This window comes from Anomaloglossus baeobatrachus, chromosome 7 (genome assembly GCF_048569485.1).
Source record: "Anomaloglossus baeobatrachus isolate aAnoBae1 chromosome 7, aAnoBae1.hap1, whole genome shotgun sequence".
Taxonomy (NCBI): Eukaryota; Metazoa; Chordata; class Amphibia; order Anura; family Aromobatidae; genus Anomaloglossus; species Anomaloglossus baeobatrachus.
This window is the reverse complement of record NC_134359.1, coordinates 185,140,477-185,156,395: the sequence shown is the minus strand read 5'-3', so window position 1 is coordinate 185,156,395 and position 15,919 is coordinate 185,140,477. Positions and strand designations below refer to the sequence as shown.

General features: G+C 40.5%; 1 protein-coding gene across 1 annotated transcript in view; it reads right to left on the bottom strand.

Annotated features, from left to right (window-relative positions):
* DNAH7 (dynein axonemal heavy chain 7) overlaps positions 1-15,919 on the bottom strand; it is an 880,767-nt gene that overhangs the window by 705,500 nt on the left and 159,348 nt on the right. The window contains exons 15-16 of the mRNA XM_075317837.1: positions 12,675-12,899; positions 12,331-12,477 (exon numbers count right to left, since the gene is read on the bottom strand). Of these exons, the coding sequence (XP_075173952.1) occupies positions 12,331-12,477; positions 12,675-12,899 (372 nt within the window). The remainder of the gene's footprint in view (positions 1-12,330; positions 12,478-12,674; positions 12,900-15,919) is intronic.

The following is a 15,919-nucleotide window of genomic DNA, read 5'->3' as shown; positions in this document are numbered from 1 at the left end:
GACTTATCATTATCATGGGAAGGACAGTTACATTAGCATTGGACACATTAGTCACATAAGAATCACATGTGACCCCTGGGCCACCACATGGGAGTCCCTGCTCCACATGTAATACAGATGTGTCCTACCTTACCTTTTCTCTTATCTCCAAACATGTTCCAAGATGAGAGCCACATGATTTTGCAGGAAAACCATATTAAAAATGGCAAAAGGTTGCAACAAATGCAAAACTGCTCAGAAAGATATACATTGCCGTAAAGGGGTATACATATGAATTGATAGCTCAGCCATTGGGGCTCAACATTTCTACCAAAGAATTTTTTAAAACCTTTTAATAAATATATTCATACATAGTAGGGTGTTTAATTTTGTATGGTAACAATTAAAATGTCACATTTTTGCAGACTTTGCTTACGCCCCAAGTCTCGCTAATGTAAAAAGTATATATGCCAAATTTTAAGACGATCGAACAATATTTAGAGGTTGCACACTTTTATCAGTTTAATAAAAGTACGCAAAAAACAGATTTTCAATGTTACGTATTTTTTATTAGAAATTCAAATAATTAAAAACTTAGAATAATAGTGACAAGAAACAGTAACATTGAACGGCAGTATCATACGTATTAAATGATTTACACTAATGTGCTGTGAAAGATGCAACTCCTTTTGTTCGCTTGGTGACTGCTTTTCTATGATACTCGACAACTCTTAACAAGAACTGTTTCTGTTGTTCATCTCTGATTGAATTATTAAACTTCTTTATCAGAGCAATGCCCCTTTCCGCGGTGTCATTCACCACCTTAAGAGCATTGACGGAGCTTCTTAGCGTATCACTGCAAAATTCTTCTACGTCATGGATCCCAAACAATTCAAAAAATGTCTTTGTTTTACTTGTAACAAAATCGCTGATGTCTTTTCCTTCAAAAACTAGGTTTTTACCTTTCAACCGTTTCAGTTCATTTTCCTTTGCAGGTTTCATTCTTAAATTTTCAAACATCTTATCCTTCTCAGACTGACCGATATGTTCATCTAAAAATGCCAATCCTATATTAGTTTCTGACAGATACCAAAGGTGTCTCTTAGCCACTGTGAGGGCACTTTCTCTGACATCTATATGTGGACAATATTGAAAAAGCTGTAGTATATCCAAATCATTCTTTGGAGCCCATCGACTTACAACTGCCTCTTGCCAAAAGCGGACATATATTAATTAGATAGACAAAGTGTGCTGCTTTTTTTATTCCTTTCAACTCGGTATTAGAAATATGCAATTGTTTAGTGAATAACACAATATTGAGTACATATATGGCCTTTACCAACCATTCAGATAAAAGTGATCAAAGTGTGCAACCCCTAAATATTAATCGATTTCGCTAAAATTTTTTACATTGATCCTTTAGATGAGTTGGACCAAGGATTCAAGCAAAGTCATATGAAAATCTTAACTTCGGAAAAATAGAACACCCTAATACATAGGCATCAAACTCACTATCTTAATTTGTCTATTATAAAAATATCTATATGAAACTCTTAAAAAAACCTTGAAATTCTGAGAAAGATACTTTCTGTAAAATGTGCCCAAACACAATACTAGCACTGTTTGTAGACTCCCTCCAAGTAAATTGTTGATTGCTATAATATACAAAGTTATTCCTAGAAAATTTGTGTTTAATCTTTCTTTATTAAAGTAAACAAGAGAATTTACAGGAAGGAAAAAAAGAAGATTCAAATACGTGATTACTTCATGTCAACTTACAGAGAAGAGTATAAGCCACATCCTAACTAACACCCCTTCTCTTACTAACTATCATAAGGCACGCATATGATATGTAACCAACCACCTTTTATAATAAAGACAATCTCCTCCCAAAGGAGAACTACACCTCAAACAAAGCGAGGCTACTGCCGAAAACAAAAAAGAAAAGGAAAAAATGTGAAGATTTAACAAGAGCCAGAGAGAAAGGAAAGTAGCAAGGAGGAAAGATAAGGAAAAGAAGAGAAGGAAAAGGGGGAGAGAAGAGCAACAGAAAGAGAGGGAGGGAAGGCATGGTAGAGGTTACTTCCCCAGTACACGGGCCGCTACATTGGACTAACGTAACACGCGTCATGCGTTACCAATAAGGTTCTGAAATGGTAGGGAATCAAGAGCCAGGGTCCAGGGTGTCCAGATCCTAATAAATTTATCCACTGAGTCATTGATTCCTAGAAAATTTGGGATGGGTAAGCACGATACTTTTAGGCTATGTGCGCACATTGCGTTCAATTCTGCAGCGTGTTAGTCACTGCCTGTGCATCTCAGAACGGAGCTGCGTTCTGAGACGCATTCGGCAGAACGCAACATGCGCACATTCCTGGAGAATTCATGCGTTCTGGATGCTTTCTCTGCCATAGTCAGAGTGGGAAAAGCATCCTGAACGCACATTTTTCACAGTACGGTCCCACTCAGCTCTGCAGCATCCCCATAGACTTGCAGCAGAGCCAAGTGGGACCGCACTGTCAAAAAGAGCATGGCTGGCTGCGAGATAGAGTAGTGCGATCAGAATGAACTCGGATGAACTACACCCGACTTCATTGTGATCGCGCGGCTCTGTGCGTGTGCCGCGGCTTGATTTGCGGTCACACGTGAAGGACTCACCAGTGATCGCAAATCCCCTGAGTGACTGCAGTGAGTCGCGCGATCAGCTGTGCCGTCACTCGCGGCCACAGCTGCAGTCCTCCACCTGAGAGTGGTGGCCGCGAGTAACTTCAGTGACAGCACAGTTGCTGCATGGAGCTCACAGGAGCGGCGGTGTTCTACTGCCGCTCCTGTCAGCTTACGATGTAGCAGAGCTGGAAGCGTTGTGGAACCTTGCATTGATTACGTCGGACCTGGAGGTGTTTTTGAGGGATTAATAAAGTGGTGAAAGAGGGTTTTTTTTGTCTTTTATTACAAATAAAGGATTTTTTGGATGTGTGTTTATTTTCTTTAACTTACAGGTTAATCATGGAAGGTATCTCAGGGAGACGCCTGCCATGATTAACCTAGGACTTAGTGGCAGCTATGGGCTGCTGCCATTAACTCCTTATTACCCCGTTTGCCACCGCACCAGGGCAATTCGGGATGAGCCGGGTAGAGTCCCGGGACTGTCGCATCTAATGGATGCGGCAATATCCGGGCAGCTGCTGGCTGATATTGTTAGGCTGGGGGGCTCCCCATAATGTGGAGCTCCCCATCCATAAAATCCCAGCCTTCAGCCATGTGGCTTTACCCTGGCTGGTATCCAAATTGGGGGGACCATACGTCATTTTTTTTCCAATTATTTATTTATTTTTTTAACTTTTCGATATAGACACGCCCACCGGCGGCTGTGATTGGTTGCAGTGAGACAGCTGTCACTCAGCATGGGGGCGTGTCTGACTGCAACCAATCATAGGCGCCGGTGGGCAGGGAATACGTGATGGATTAATGAGCGGCCGGCATTTTTAAAAGAGAAGCCACCACAGTGTGAACGCTGTGCAGTGCAGCGCTGCTGATTGTAGATCAGTGAGTATGAGAGAGGGGGTGGGAGGGAGAGACCGACATGGACAGAGAGAGACATAGAGACAGAGAGAGACTGGCTGACAGACCAACCGACAGAGAGAGAGAGACAGAAAGACCTGCCTTTGTTATGTTAAAAAAAATGCGGATCGCAACAATAATGCAGTGCAAACACACTGCTTCACATTCTGGCAGTGTTTTTCTACAACTCATTGATTTCAATGGGTGTAGAACGCAGCCAAAATGGCAAAAACAATTGACATGCTGCTTCTTCAAACGCAGAGATTTTGATAAATTTTACGCACCTAAAACGCTGCGTTTTTAAGAGCATTGTGCGCACAAGAAAGCCCTATTTTCCATAGATTTCCTGGAAATCAAAAAGCATGCAATTTGGCATGAAAACGCTGCAGCTCAAAACGCTACGGAAACCCAGGAAAAAAAAGCTAAGTGCACACATAGCCTTAAGCTTGTTTACCCATTTGATAAGATCTTCCTTGTATTCTTATTCCACTGCCGATCTTTTTTTTACATGATTGAAGTCACTACAGTCTGTGTTCTTTTAGACCTCTAGATAATACATACAGTTGAAACCAGAAGTTTACATACTTTATCTAAAAGACACATATGTTTTTCTCACTATTTGATATGAAATCAGAATAAACCTTTCCCCTTTTAGGTTAATTAGGATTACTAAAATTATTTTTTTTTGCCAAATGCCAGAATAATGAGGGAGAGAGAATGTTTTAAGGCATTTGTATTACTTTCTGCAAAGTCAAAAGTTTATATACACTGAGTACTGTGCCTTTAAATAGTATGTGACAGCCCATATGATGATGTCATGTTTTTAGAGACACATCAGTGGTTGTATTTTAATGCACACCTGAAACATACTGCTTCTTTGTGTAGCAGCATGGGGAAACCAAAAGAAATTAGCCAATATCTCAGGAAGAGAATCGTTGACTTGCACAAGTCTGGTTCATCCCTTGGTACAATTTTTAGATACTTGAGCGTGCCTTGTTCATCTGTACAAACAATTATATGGAAGTACAAACAAGATGGGAATGTCCAGCCATCATGCCGCTCAGGAAGGAGATGGGTTGTGTGTACCAAAGATGAATATGCTTTGGTCAGACATGTGCATATCAACCAGAGAACAAAAGCAAAAGACCTTATGAAAATGCTGACGGAAGCTGGTAACATTGTGTTATTATCTGCAGTGAAACGAATACTGTTTCAACATGGGCTGAAAGGCCACTCTGCCAGGAAGAAGCCATGACTCCAAAAGAAACATAAACAAGCCAGATTAATGTTTACAAATGCACACATTAACAAAGACCTTAATTTTTGGAGACATGTCCTGGGGTCTGCCAAAACTAAAATTGAACTGTTTGGCCATAATGACCATCATTACGTTTGGAGGAAAAATGGAGAAGCTTTGAAACCTAAGAACATCATCCCAACTATGAAACACAGTGGTGGCAGCATCATGTTGTGGGGTTGTTTTGCTGCAGGAGGGACTGGTGCACTTCACAAAATAGATGGCATGAAGAAAGAAAATTATGTGGAATACTGAAGTAACATCTCAAGACATCAGCCAGAAACTTAAACCTTGGGTGGAAATGGGTCTTCCAAATGGATAATGATTAATGACCCCGAAGCATACTGCCACACTGGTTACTAAGTGGCTTAAGAATAACAAAGTCAGTGTTTTGGAGTGTCCATCAGAAATCCTTGATCTCAATTCTATTGAAAATTAATGCACAAAGCTAAAGTCAGGTGAGAGCAAGGTGACCTACAAACATGGCTCAGTTACACCAATTATATCAAGAGGAATGGGCCCAAATTCCTGCTACCTATTGTGAGAAGCTTGTGGAAGGATATTGAAAACGTTTGACCCACCTCATACAGTTTAACCCCTTCACGACCCATGACGGATATATTTCAACAGCTGACATGTGTGCCTGCAAGTTACGAGTGGAATCGCTTCCACCCGCAACTTTTAACCCCTTACATCTGACTGCCAAAATCTGGCAGTGAGATGTATACAGGCGCGCGGCCATTACTTTTACTTACCGCCACCCCCACCAGAAGTCACGTGCGTGATCACGTGACTTCTGGTGGTTGCCATAGTAGCACAGGGTCATGTGATGACACCTGTAGCTAACATGAGTCACTTTCTCTCAGTGCCAGCATTGAGAGCAAAGCAGCGTATCTGCAGTTCTCAGCTCTGTAGCTGAGATCTACAGATATGGAAGAGAGATCAGATTGATGATCCATATACTCCCCTAGGGGGACTAGTAAAATAAAAAAAACAAAGTAAAAATAAAAAGTTTTAAAAAATAAAAAATAAAAAAACTAAAAGTTCAAATCACCCCCCTTTCACCCCATTGAAAACTAAAGGGTTAAAAAAAAATAAAAAAAATATATATATATTTGGGATCGCCACGTTCAGAATTTCCTGATCTATCAAAAATGTAAATGTAAAATCAATTAATCTGATCAGTAAACGGCGTAGCGTTTTTTGGTCGCCACAAGTTTTGCGCAAAATGCAATAACATGCGATAAAAACGTAGCATCTGCAAAAATGGTACCATTAGAAATGTCAGCTTGAGATGCAAAAAATAAGCCGTCACTGAGCCATAGATCCCAAAAAAAATGAGAACGCTACGGGTTTCGTAAAATGGCGCAAAATGTGCGCCACTTTTATTGGACAGACTTGTGAATTTTTTGTAGCCCCTTAGATACAAGTAAACCTATATGTTTGGTGTCTACAAACTCGCACCGACCTGAGGCATCACAGCAACACATCAGTTTTACCATGTAGTGAATATGGTGAATAAAATATCCCAAAAACTATTGTGCGATCACACTTTTTTTGCAGTTTTTCCACACTTGGAATTTTTTTTGCTGTTTTCCAGTACATTATATGGTACAACTTATGGTTTCATTTAAAAGTACAACTCGTCCCGCAAAAAACAAGCCCTCATATGGTAAGATTGACAGAACAATAAAAAAGTTACGGCTCTCGGAAGAAGGGGAGCAAAAAAAAGACGGAAAAATGGAAAACGCCGTGGGGCTGAAGGGGTTAAGGACAATGGTACCAAATACTATTGAATTGTATGTAAACTTTTGACTTTGCAGAAAGTAAGAAAAATGCCCTAAAACATTCTCTCTCATTATTCTGGCATTTGGCAAACATGAATCATGATTCCTAATTGACCTAAAATGGGAAATGTTTATTCTGATTTCATGTCAGATAGTGAGAAAAACATGCAGATTTGTCTTTTCAGACAGTGTATATAAATTTATGATTTCAACTGTATGTAGTGTTGGATATTGTCCATGCTGTTTCATCATATGTGGTCCTTGCCCATATCAGTGTGTGCACATTCCATGTTTATCTGGATTTGTGTCTATTCTATTTAGTTATTGTCTGTATTGTATTTGCATATAAATAGTGAAATATTTTTCTACTGTATGGAGTGATGTTTGTTCTTATTGTAAAAGCTCAAGGAAAAAAAAACCAGGCTGACAGCACACTATAATTATAAAAGGTACACAGCGGCAATAAACAACAAATTATAATATAATTTCTCATTGGATGGCATATGCATATAGATCTACAGGGAAATCAGGTTCATTATAAACAACCAACATAAAATAAATGTAATTTCAGAGACTAATCATTTCTATTAAGTATAATTGTGTAAGCAAAAAACAATAAAACATTACGTCAAAATAAAGGCACCAAAGATAAAGACCCTCCAAGAGACCACTAAAGGCCACTTTACACACAGAGATAAATCTGTGGCAGATCTGTGGCAGATCTGTGGCAGATCTGTGGCAGCAGTGAAATTGTGGACAATCAGTGCCAGGTTTGTGGCTGTGTAAAAATGGAACATTATGTCCATGATTTCACTGCAACCACAGTTCTGCCAAAGATTTATCTCTGCATGTAAAGTGGCCTTAAGGCCTGTTTCACACGTCAGTGAAAAACACTGACGTTCTTCACTGACGTGTAAAACACGCACATGTCCCTCCGTGTTCCGTGATTCACGGCACACGTGGGTTGTCCATGTGCAATCCGTGATTGCATATGGACATTACTCACCTGCCTTCACTACTGCTGTCCATGGTGCTGATCTCCTCGGTCCGCCCACCGCTCCCAGCAGCTACTTCCTGGTCGGCAGTTCCTGCTACCATGAATATTCATGAGCCAGGCAGGAGCTGCCGAAAGCAGAGGCTCCAGAGCGAATCGCAGGCAAGGTAAGTTGAACATTTTTAATATGTCCGCGATTTTCTGGTACGTCTTTCACTGATCACACACGGATCACACCATAGTGTGGTCCGTGGGTCATCAGTGATGCCAGACAAAAACTGACATGTCTCCGTGCAGAATCACGGCCAAGGGTGTACGCTACACAGAGACACGTTTAGTGAAAAATCACTGATGTGTGAGCAGACCCATTGATTATAATGGGTCTTCGTATGTCAGTGATTCTGGTACGTATAAAAAAAAGCACAAACGTACCAGAATCACAGACGTGTGAAAAGGGCCTAAGAGGCACCAATCTGCTTAATTTGGTGCTTCCTACAGCTGCCCTGCAGCAGTGTTAGAGCTAAACTCTAATCGTATTAATGAATTGAAGCCAAACTGACGAAAAAATATTTAGAGTTTTGTTGGGGTTTTTTTTTTTCACTTTTTGTTGCGTAAAGGTAGTTTTTTCTAGATCTATTGATTGAGCTTAAAAATGTAGACATTTTTTGAGGTATTTCATGAAGAGATGTTGCTTGTTGCAAATTTTCCATTGAAATCAAAAGAAAACTTGATCCAGTAGTATTTAGGTATGTGAACAAGGTATCTTACACACATGAGATGCTTCAGTAAAACACCAGAGGTGCCGTTGTTTTTGCAGCAGCTTTGCCGATAAAGACTTTTATCCCAAAGTCACTTTTAGGCCATGTGCGCACTAGAAAGTGACTATCTCTTAAGAAAAATCCGGACCCTCTGAAAGAATCCTGCACCTATGGTAAAAAAACGCACCAAAACTGCAATGAAATCCGAGTGCGTTTTTGCCGCGGATTTTGCTGCAGATTTACAGTGGATTTTCCGTAGTTTGGTTTGGTTTACCATTATGTATGGAAAAACCGCAGGCCCCTGCGGAAAAGAAGTGACATGCTCATTAATTCAGCAGCGGAAAATCTGCGGGTAAATCCGCAGGTATAAAAAAATGCAGTGTGCGCACAGCATTTTTTAAAACCCATAGGAAATGCTGGGGAATGACAGCAGCAATGTTAGACACATTTTCTGCAGCAAATCCGCGGAAATCCAAGGCAAATTCCGCGTTAAATCCGCATTGTGCGCACATAGCCTTAGGGTACGCTTACAAGAGCGTATGACTTGTGTGAGTGCAATGTGAGTAAATCTCTCACTGCACTTGGACCAATGTTATTCAATGAGGGAGAGCAGAGGGTCAGTTTTTTTCCCATCCAGATTCTGGATCAGCAAAAAGTTGCAACATGCTGCGCTTTGATGCCGAAATCGTGCGAGACTCGCCAATACAAGTCAGTAGGTGCGAGGAAAAAACGGACACCACACGGACCATCCTAGTGGCATCTGTTTTCATGGATACATTACTATCATGAAGCACAGAACACTGTAAATGGTCCTGTAAATGACTGTAAATAATTAACATCTGCTGAGAAAAAAAATGATTGCACACGTAGCGGACACTAACAGCACACTGACAGCACACGGATGACAAGTGAGAAAAAAAATCATGCACTTGCATAGCACTCGCAGTACGCACGGACTACCACACGGATACCACTGGTCCGACTCTCCTGGAAGAGAATGGGAGCGTTTTTTCATGCGATCGTATGAATCCAGCCAAATAATGGTCATGTCACTTTTTTTTAGCCACTTCATGGCTTTCGAAGCATGAAGCTGTTAAAATAAGTTACAAAAGACTTAAAATATGAACAGCAATTTGTTCTGACATTGCAGTACATATCTTCATTTGACTGTTTATTGAGAACTTTTTTTCCAGGTGATTTCCAGGTGGAATCTGCCTGAAAAAAGATGTGAAGATACTCTTGGAAGGTGTTGTAGCTGTTCTGTTTTGTCACAAAAGTCAGCTTATGGGATCACCAGTGAGGTCCTGTTGACGTAGGCCTTTTTGCCTAGTCAATATCGAGCGCTCGGAGAAAAGACCTGCATTCAAGTGAGCATGATCAGTTTTCTGTTTATTCAGCCATTGCACAGATAATTTATACCATTTACAGATCAATGTGATATTGCAAAAAAAGCTTTGAGTAGAAATTTACAAGTTGATCATATGACCTTTAAGTTTAAGAAAAACAAAAATGTAGAGTCATGCATATGAGATAAGAAGAACATCTAGCAAACAACAATAATCCTTGAGCTTGTTCCACTGCCTCGAAGGCCACACAATGGCTATGAACTTACACCATATATACTAATGGAACAATAAAGTATTTAAAATCAAGAAATATAGAAACTATTAACCCTTCTATATCAATTTCCCCCTTTTGTAAATGGTATAACCTTCACTACAGGGTCAGTAGGCGTCCAAACAGGAGCTGCTGGGCTCATGGGCCTAGTACCCATGAGGGGTCTTCCTACCACTTCACCCATCCACCCTCAGTGTGGACACCTACTCCCCATCAGCAGAGGCCATTTGGGGTCCGTAGTAAACTACAGAGGGTTCAATACTGGAACTCTTAAAACATACATTATTCAGTAGTTTAGCTAATGCATATATCAATGCTTTTACAGCTATATAAAGCAATAGACAGAATAACAATATTTGCATACAGGTTTGTATAATGCCAGAAACCCAACCTGCTAGGCCTTAAACCAATTAGCTGGATTCATAAAAGAAAATGTATTTCCCCACCAGGAGTCTTTGTTGGCATCGTGCTCTTTTAACCATTTATCCCTAAGTTCACTTGTTTTCTGTATATCTGCTCTAACCTGGAGGTTGCCTGCAGGGTCAATGTAATGGCAACAGGCAGGATTATTTGACACATTCCTCTGTCTTTTACTGTCACAAAGTCTGGCACTATAGTATGCTGGTTAGTGACTACAATTACTTGTTTTTGTATAGCATTGGTAGCATTAAGAATCTCAAGAACCCGAAAAATTTGATCATCCAGGTAGTCAGTGGCCTCTACTAGCATGTCCCACATTTGTATTAAGAAAGGGTGTATGAAAATAGCACTAAATACCTTATATGCTTTTCCCAATTCTACTATATGAGGCTTTCCATTTGGCCGGGGTATATTATCTGCTGCTCGTTTATACAAGGTATGAATTGGGACAGCTGCTACATCTACTTTACTATGAGGAACTATGAAAGTGGCTGGTGTTAGTCTGGCAAGTGTGCAAACCCCTCTCATGTCAGGGCTCACCCACTTGTGAGCACGATTCCCACAAACCAAAAACACTCCCTCTGGGAAAATACAAAAGTGAGTTTGACTTTGTACACAATAAAGCAGATTCAGAAGCCCCTTCATGACTTTATGAGCACACCACGTATTGTTCATTTGTTTTCCCGTCATACCCGAGATACAGCTACCCCGCTCCCTCCTAAAAGTCCGTCTAATAAATGATGATGTACAGCCCTCAATACCCTTCTGATATACTGTCTCATTGTCCTTGGTTAAGTCATGTGTATGTATATAGAAACAGTTATTGTCTTTCCCACAATTTCCAACACCATTGTATTGAAGACTGAACCATAATCCATCATAGGGAATGGGGCCCGAATGAGGAATCTTAGTCTTTATTTTGGCAATTATGCCCTTGTCTGAATCGTATTCCATCCACCACGAGTATCCATCGGGCCGTGTGATATTTAGCTAGAACCAGGGTTTAGTGGTTTTACAATATGGATTTTGGAGCTATATCTGTCTCACTACAATCTTTGTAAAAATACCTTGTGTGAACCCAGCTTAAGACAGACATCAGCAACGCGAAATTTCTGCAGCAAAATTCCCACATGTAAATTATGTACCAAAGTAGTGTAGATTTTGTTGCTAATATCATTGAAAATATGTTGCAAATGATGCACTGGGTGAAATCCACAGTGTACATCAGCGGCTGAAGGCTAAGGACACACGACGAGTAAAACGGAGCGAGTGGAATGCGATAAAAAAATCACATTCCACTTGTACCAATGTTACTTTATGGGGTCGTTCCCATGAGCGATTTTTTTCTCAGCCCTAATCGGACTGAGAAAACAATTGCAGCGTGCTGCGGGTGGAATCCTATTTGTTTTCTCTCGCACCCATGCAAGTCTATGGGTGAGAGAGAAATATCACACTGCACTCGCATTACAGTGGACTGCAGTGCGATATACGCATCAGCTGACACTGGAGGAGATAGGAGCATTAGTCCCTCCCTCTACTCCACAGCTGTGCTGCAATCGCAGGATCGCATCACAGAAGTATGACACTCGGCAGAGCAGGAGCCGAGTGTCATGCGATGCACTCACAGTAATGCTCGTGTGGCCCCAGCCTAATTTGACCTGTTGCGGGTCCAAAACTGTCATTTTAGGTCATTTTAAGCTGCCTGTAGATTGATTTATTCATGTACCATATGGTTGAGATCTGACAAAATCCCATCCACTATACAACTACAGTAACACGCTGTGGATTATCCTCCAACAAATATTTAGCGTAAAATCTACAGTGCATTTATTAAGTAGAAACATGTCCTTTTGTAACATTTTAGGTGTGAAATAACTGAATATTATACAATAGTACACAGTCAATATAAATACTAACCTTTTCATTGGCTTGTTCCAACTTTGAATTTAGAGATTGTGCTTTCTTCAGGTATCTGTTCACCTCCTGGATATCACCATATGCTTCAAATTCTTTAACTTGCTTGCCGTAGCTCTCTAATTCTTCAATAAACCTCTCACAACGCAGCTGGACAAAGTTTCATTAAAAAGAAGCAAGGTCACAACTTTAAAACAAGTATTGCACATAATTTGTACACAACAGAATGAAAGCTACAAAGCATATTTTGTATGAACTAAATTTCTAATATCGCACTGTTATAAATGTGTAACACTAATGTGTAATCTCAAAAATAAGCTCATAACAGAAATGTATATGTTGCTAACCTTCAGTCCTTCTTGATACTGATCTGTCTTGTCCCTAATTATCTTCCTGTGCTCCTCAAAAACTTCTCCCATTCGGCCATGCCACTGAAAGGTACTATTGTTCAAACGAATATCTGAAGGGGACAAAGTTACATAATCCACAAGGAACAAGAGGCGAATTTTGGATTCTACAAGTTGCTGCTCCATAAACATCATATCCTGAGCTTCCACCTTCTTAATGTACTCCTGGAGAAAAAAAAACAAAAACAAAATAATTTATTTCATGTAATTGCTGAATATCAGTATCAAGATGCACGTCTACTTGTGTGTTGCTTACAGAATAACTAATACTTTTGGAAATAAGAGTGCTCTTGGAAAATAACCAGGGGCGTAACGATAGCAGTCGCAGTGGGTGCAACCACAACCACCGATGTCAGCGCCTATTTCAGCTGGATGTGAGAATTCATACACGCCACTCAAAGGTCAGCAGCTGACGTTGGCTTGCCCACCATGGGTGGTGCATGACACTGACACTGCGCTGCCTGTGGTAGGCAAACTCTTAGTGTATGTCTGTATGCTACGTTCTTGATTTGTTAAAAAAAATGCACCCTCTGGCAGACTTTGACAACTGTAAACACTGCGTTTGACAAAAAAAAATGCATCCAAAACGCATGCATCATTTTTTATTACTTATTTTACTGCACGATATAGACCCACCCAACGGCGGCTGTGATTGGTTGCAGTAAGACAGCTGTCACTCAGCGTGGGGGCTCATCTGACTGCAACCACTCATAGGCACTGGTGGGCGAGGGAAGCAGTGAATATGAGATGACCTAATAAGCAGCCGGCACTTTCAGAAGCAGGAGAAGCTGCGGGAGCAGTGTGACAGACGCATCGTGCCATGCCGGTGATCGGTGACTATGAAGGAGGGGAAGGAGTATTAAATGAAGGTACCAGGATGAGGGATTTTAAAATTAAAAGGGGGCTAGGATGGAAAAAAATTATTATAGGATGAGGCCTAGGGTGGAGGACATTATTAAATATTTAAATATTATTATTAAACCCAGAATGGGGGATATTGTTATACTAAGATGCACACAATGGAGGACATTATTGTAGGAAGTGGCCAAGGATGGAGGATGTATGGGGTCATAACACCAGGAATGGGCCCAGGATGGAGGACATTAAACCAGGAAGGAGCCCGGATGGTGGGTATTATTAAATAAAGGGACCATGATGGGGGACATTATTACTGGAAAGTGCACAGAATGGAGGACATTATTACAGGAAGGAGCCCAGGATGGGGGACATAATACCAGGAAAGGGCCCAGGATGAGGGACATTATACCAGGAAGGTGCCCAGAATGGAGGGCATATTTAAAGGAAGGGGCCCAGGATGGAGGACATTATACTAGGAAACAGTATGGATGGGGACAATTTTAAATATAAGGGCCCAGGATGGGTTTCATTAATTCAAAAAGTGGTTAGGATAAGGACATTATTAAAGAAAGATGCCAGGATGGAGGACATTATTAAGTAATGGCCTAGGATATAAGAGATTACACAAAAAAGGATTCTTGAATGGGGGACATTTTTAAATAAAGTGGACAGGATGGGGCATATTATTACTGGAAAGGGTCAGTATGGCGGACATTATTCTAAAACAGGCCAAGATGGGTAATATTATTATAAGAAAGTGTCTAGGATGAAGTACATTATTATAGAAGGGGCCCAGGATGGGGAGACATAATACCAGGAAGAAGCCTAGGATGCAGGACCTTATTACAGGAAGAGCCCGTGATCTGGAACATTATTATTGTATTATTGGAAGGGGCCCAGGATGGTGCAAATTATTCTAAAGAAGGGCCCAGGATGGGGGACATTAAACAAGGAAGAAGTTTAGATGGGGACATTTTTAAATAAAGGGGCCAGGATAGGGGACAATATTACTAGAAGGTTCCAGGGATAGGGTGATAATATAACAGGAAGGAGCCTAAATGGGGGACAATTTTATAGGAAAGGGACCAAGATAAGGGGCATTATTACTAGAAGAGGCCCAATATAGAGGACATTATTAAAAAAGGGACTTAGGATGGGGGAAATTATTACTTGAAGGCATCCAGGATGGGGGCATTTTTACTGGAAGGGGCCCAGGTTGGAGTAGAATATTTTAGGAAGGGGCACATGATGGGTGCCATTATACTAGGAAGGAGCCCTAATGGGGGACATTATTAAATAAAAGGCCCAAGATGGAGGAAATTATTCCTGGAAGGGGCCAAAGTTCGAATACATTATTATAGGAAGGGGCCCAGGATGGGGGATATTATGCCAAGAAAGAACCCAGATTGGGGACATTATTAAATAAAGGGCCCAGGATGGGGGAACTTATTACTGGATAAGGCTCAGGATAGGGGACACTATATCAGGAAGAAGCCCAGTTGGGGACATTATTAAATAAAGGGGTCAGGATGACGGGCAATAACACAGGAAAGAGCTAGAATGGGGACATTATTATATGGGGGTTGAAGACGCATATTTTTATAGGATTTAGAAGGCTGCAGGGGCCCATACATCAACTATCATGCAGGTGGAGACCCAGGTACAAATTTTGAACTGAAGCCCATTGGACTCTATTTGCACCACTAATAAGAACAGTGGTGGAATTTCATGTTAATACTGTAACTTTTAGATATCTATAGATGCAATTTGAGGAATACTAAAGTATCTCTTTTCCATCAGAAGGTGATCGGGACTGGTGTCGTCATATCTTTAAAGATCTACGATGTCACTGTAATCAAGCAGCAGGTATGCATCTGTCTTAATCTTATGACTAGGACAAGTGTACGATACCTGTTGCTCTACAACTTACTGCGCACCTATACTGTACCTAAAACGCAACCGTTGTTTTAATTTTTACAGTTTTTGACATAGTTACAAAGGCTGAAAAAAGACCTAGATCCATCTAGTTCAACCTTCCTTCACCAATTATATATTTTGTCACTAAATCATTTATAACCGGCAGTGTTGTGTGTACTGAGGAAATCATCAAGCCCTTTTTTTAAAACTTGTTATAGTGTCTGCCATTGCTACCTCTTGTGGTAGGGCATTCCACAGTCTGACTGCTCTAAATCATTAAATCAAAACTCTAAACTATTCTCATTTGATAAATCAATAGTACACATGAAAATAAACTTTGTAATAAATCTTATCAGATAAATTTGCCAGAATTGATCAGTTATTATCAAAATTCTTAATTCTAAGGTAAA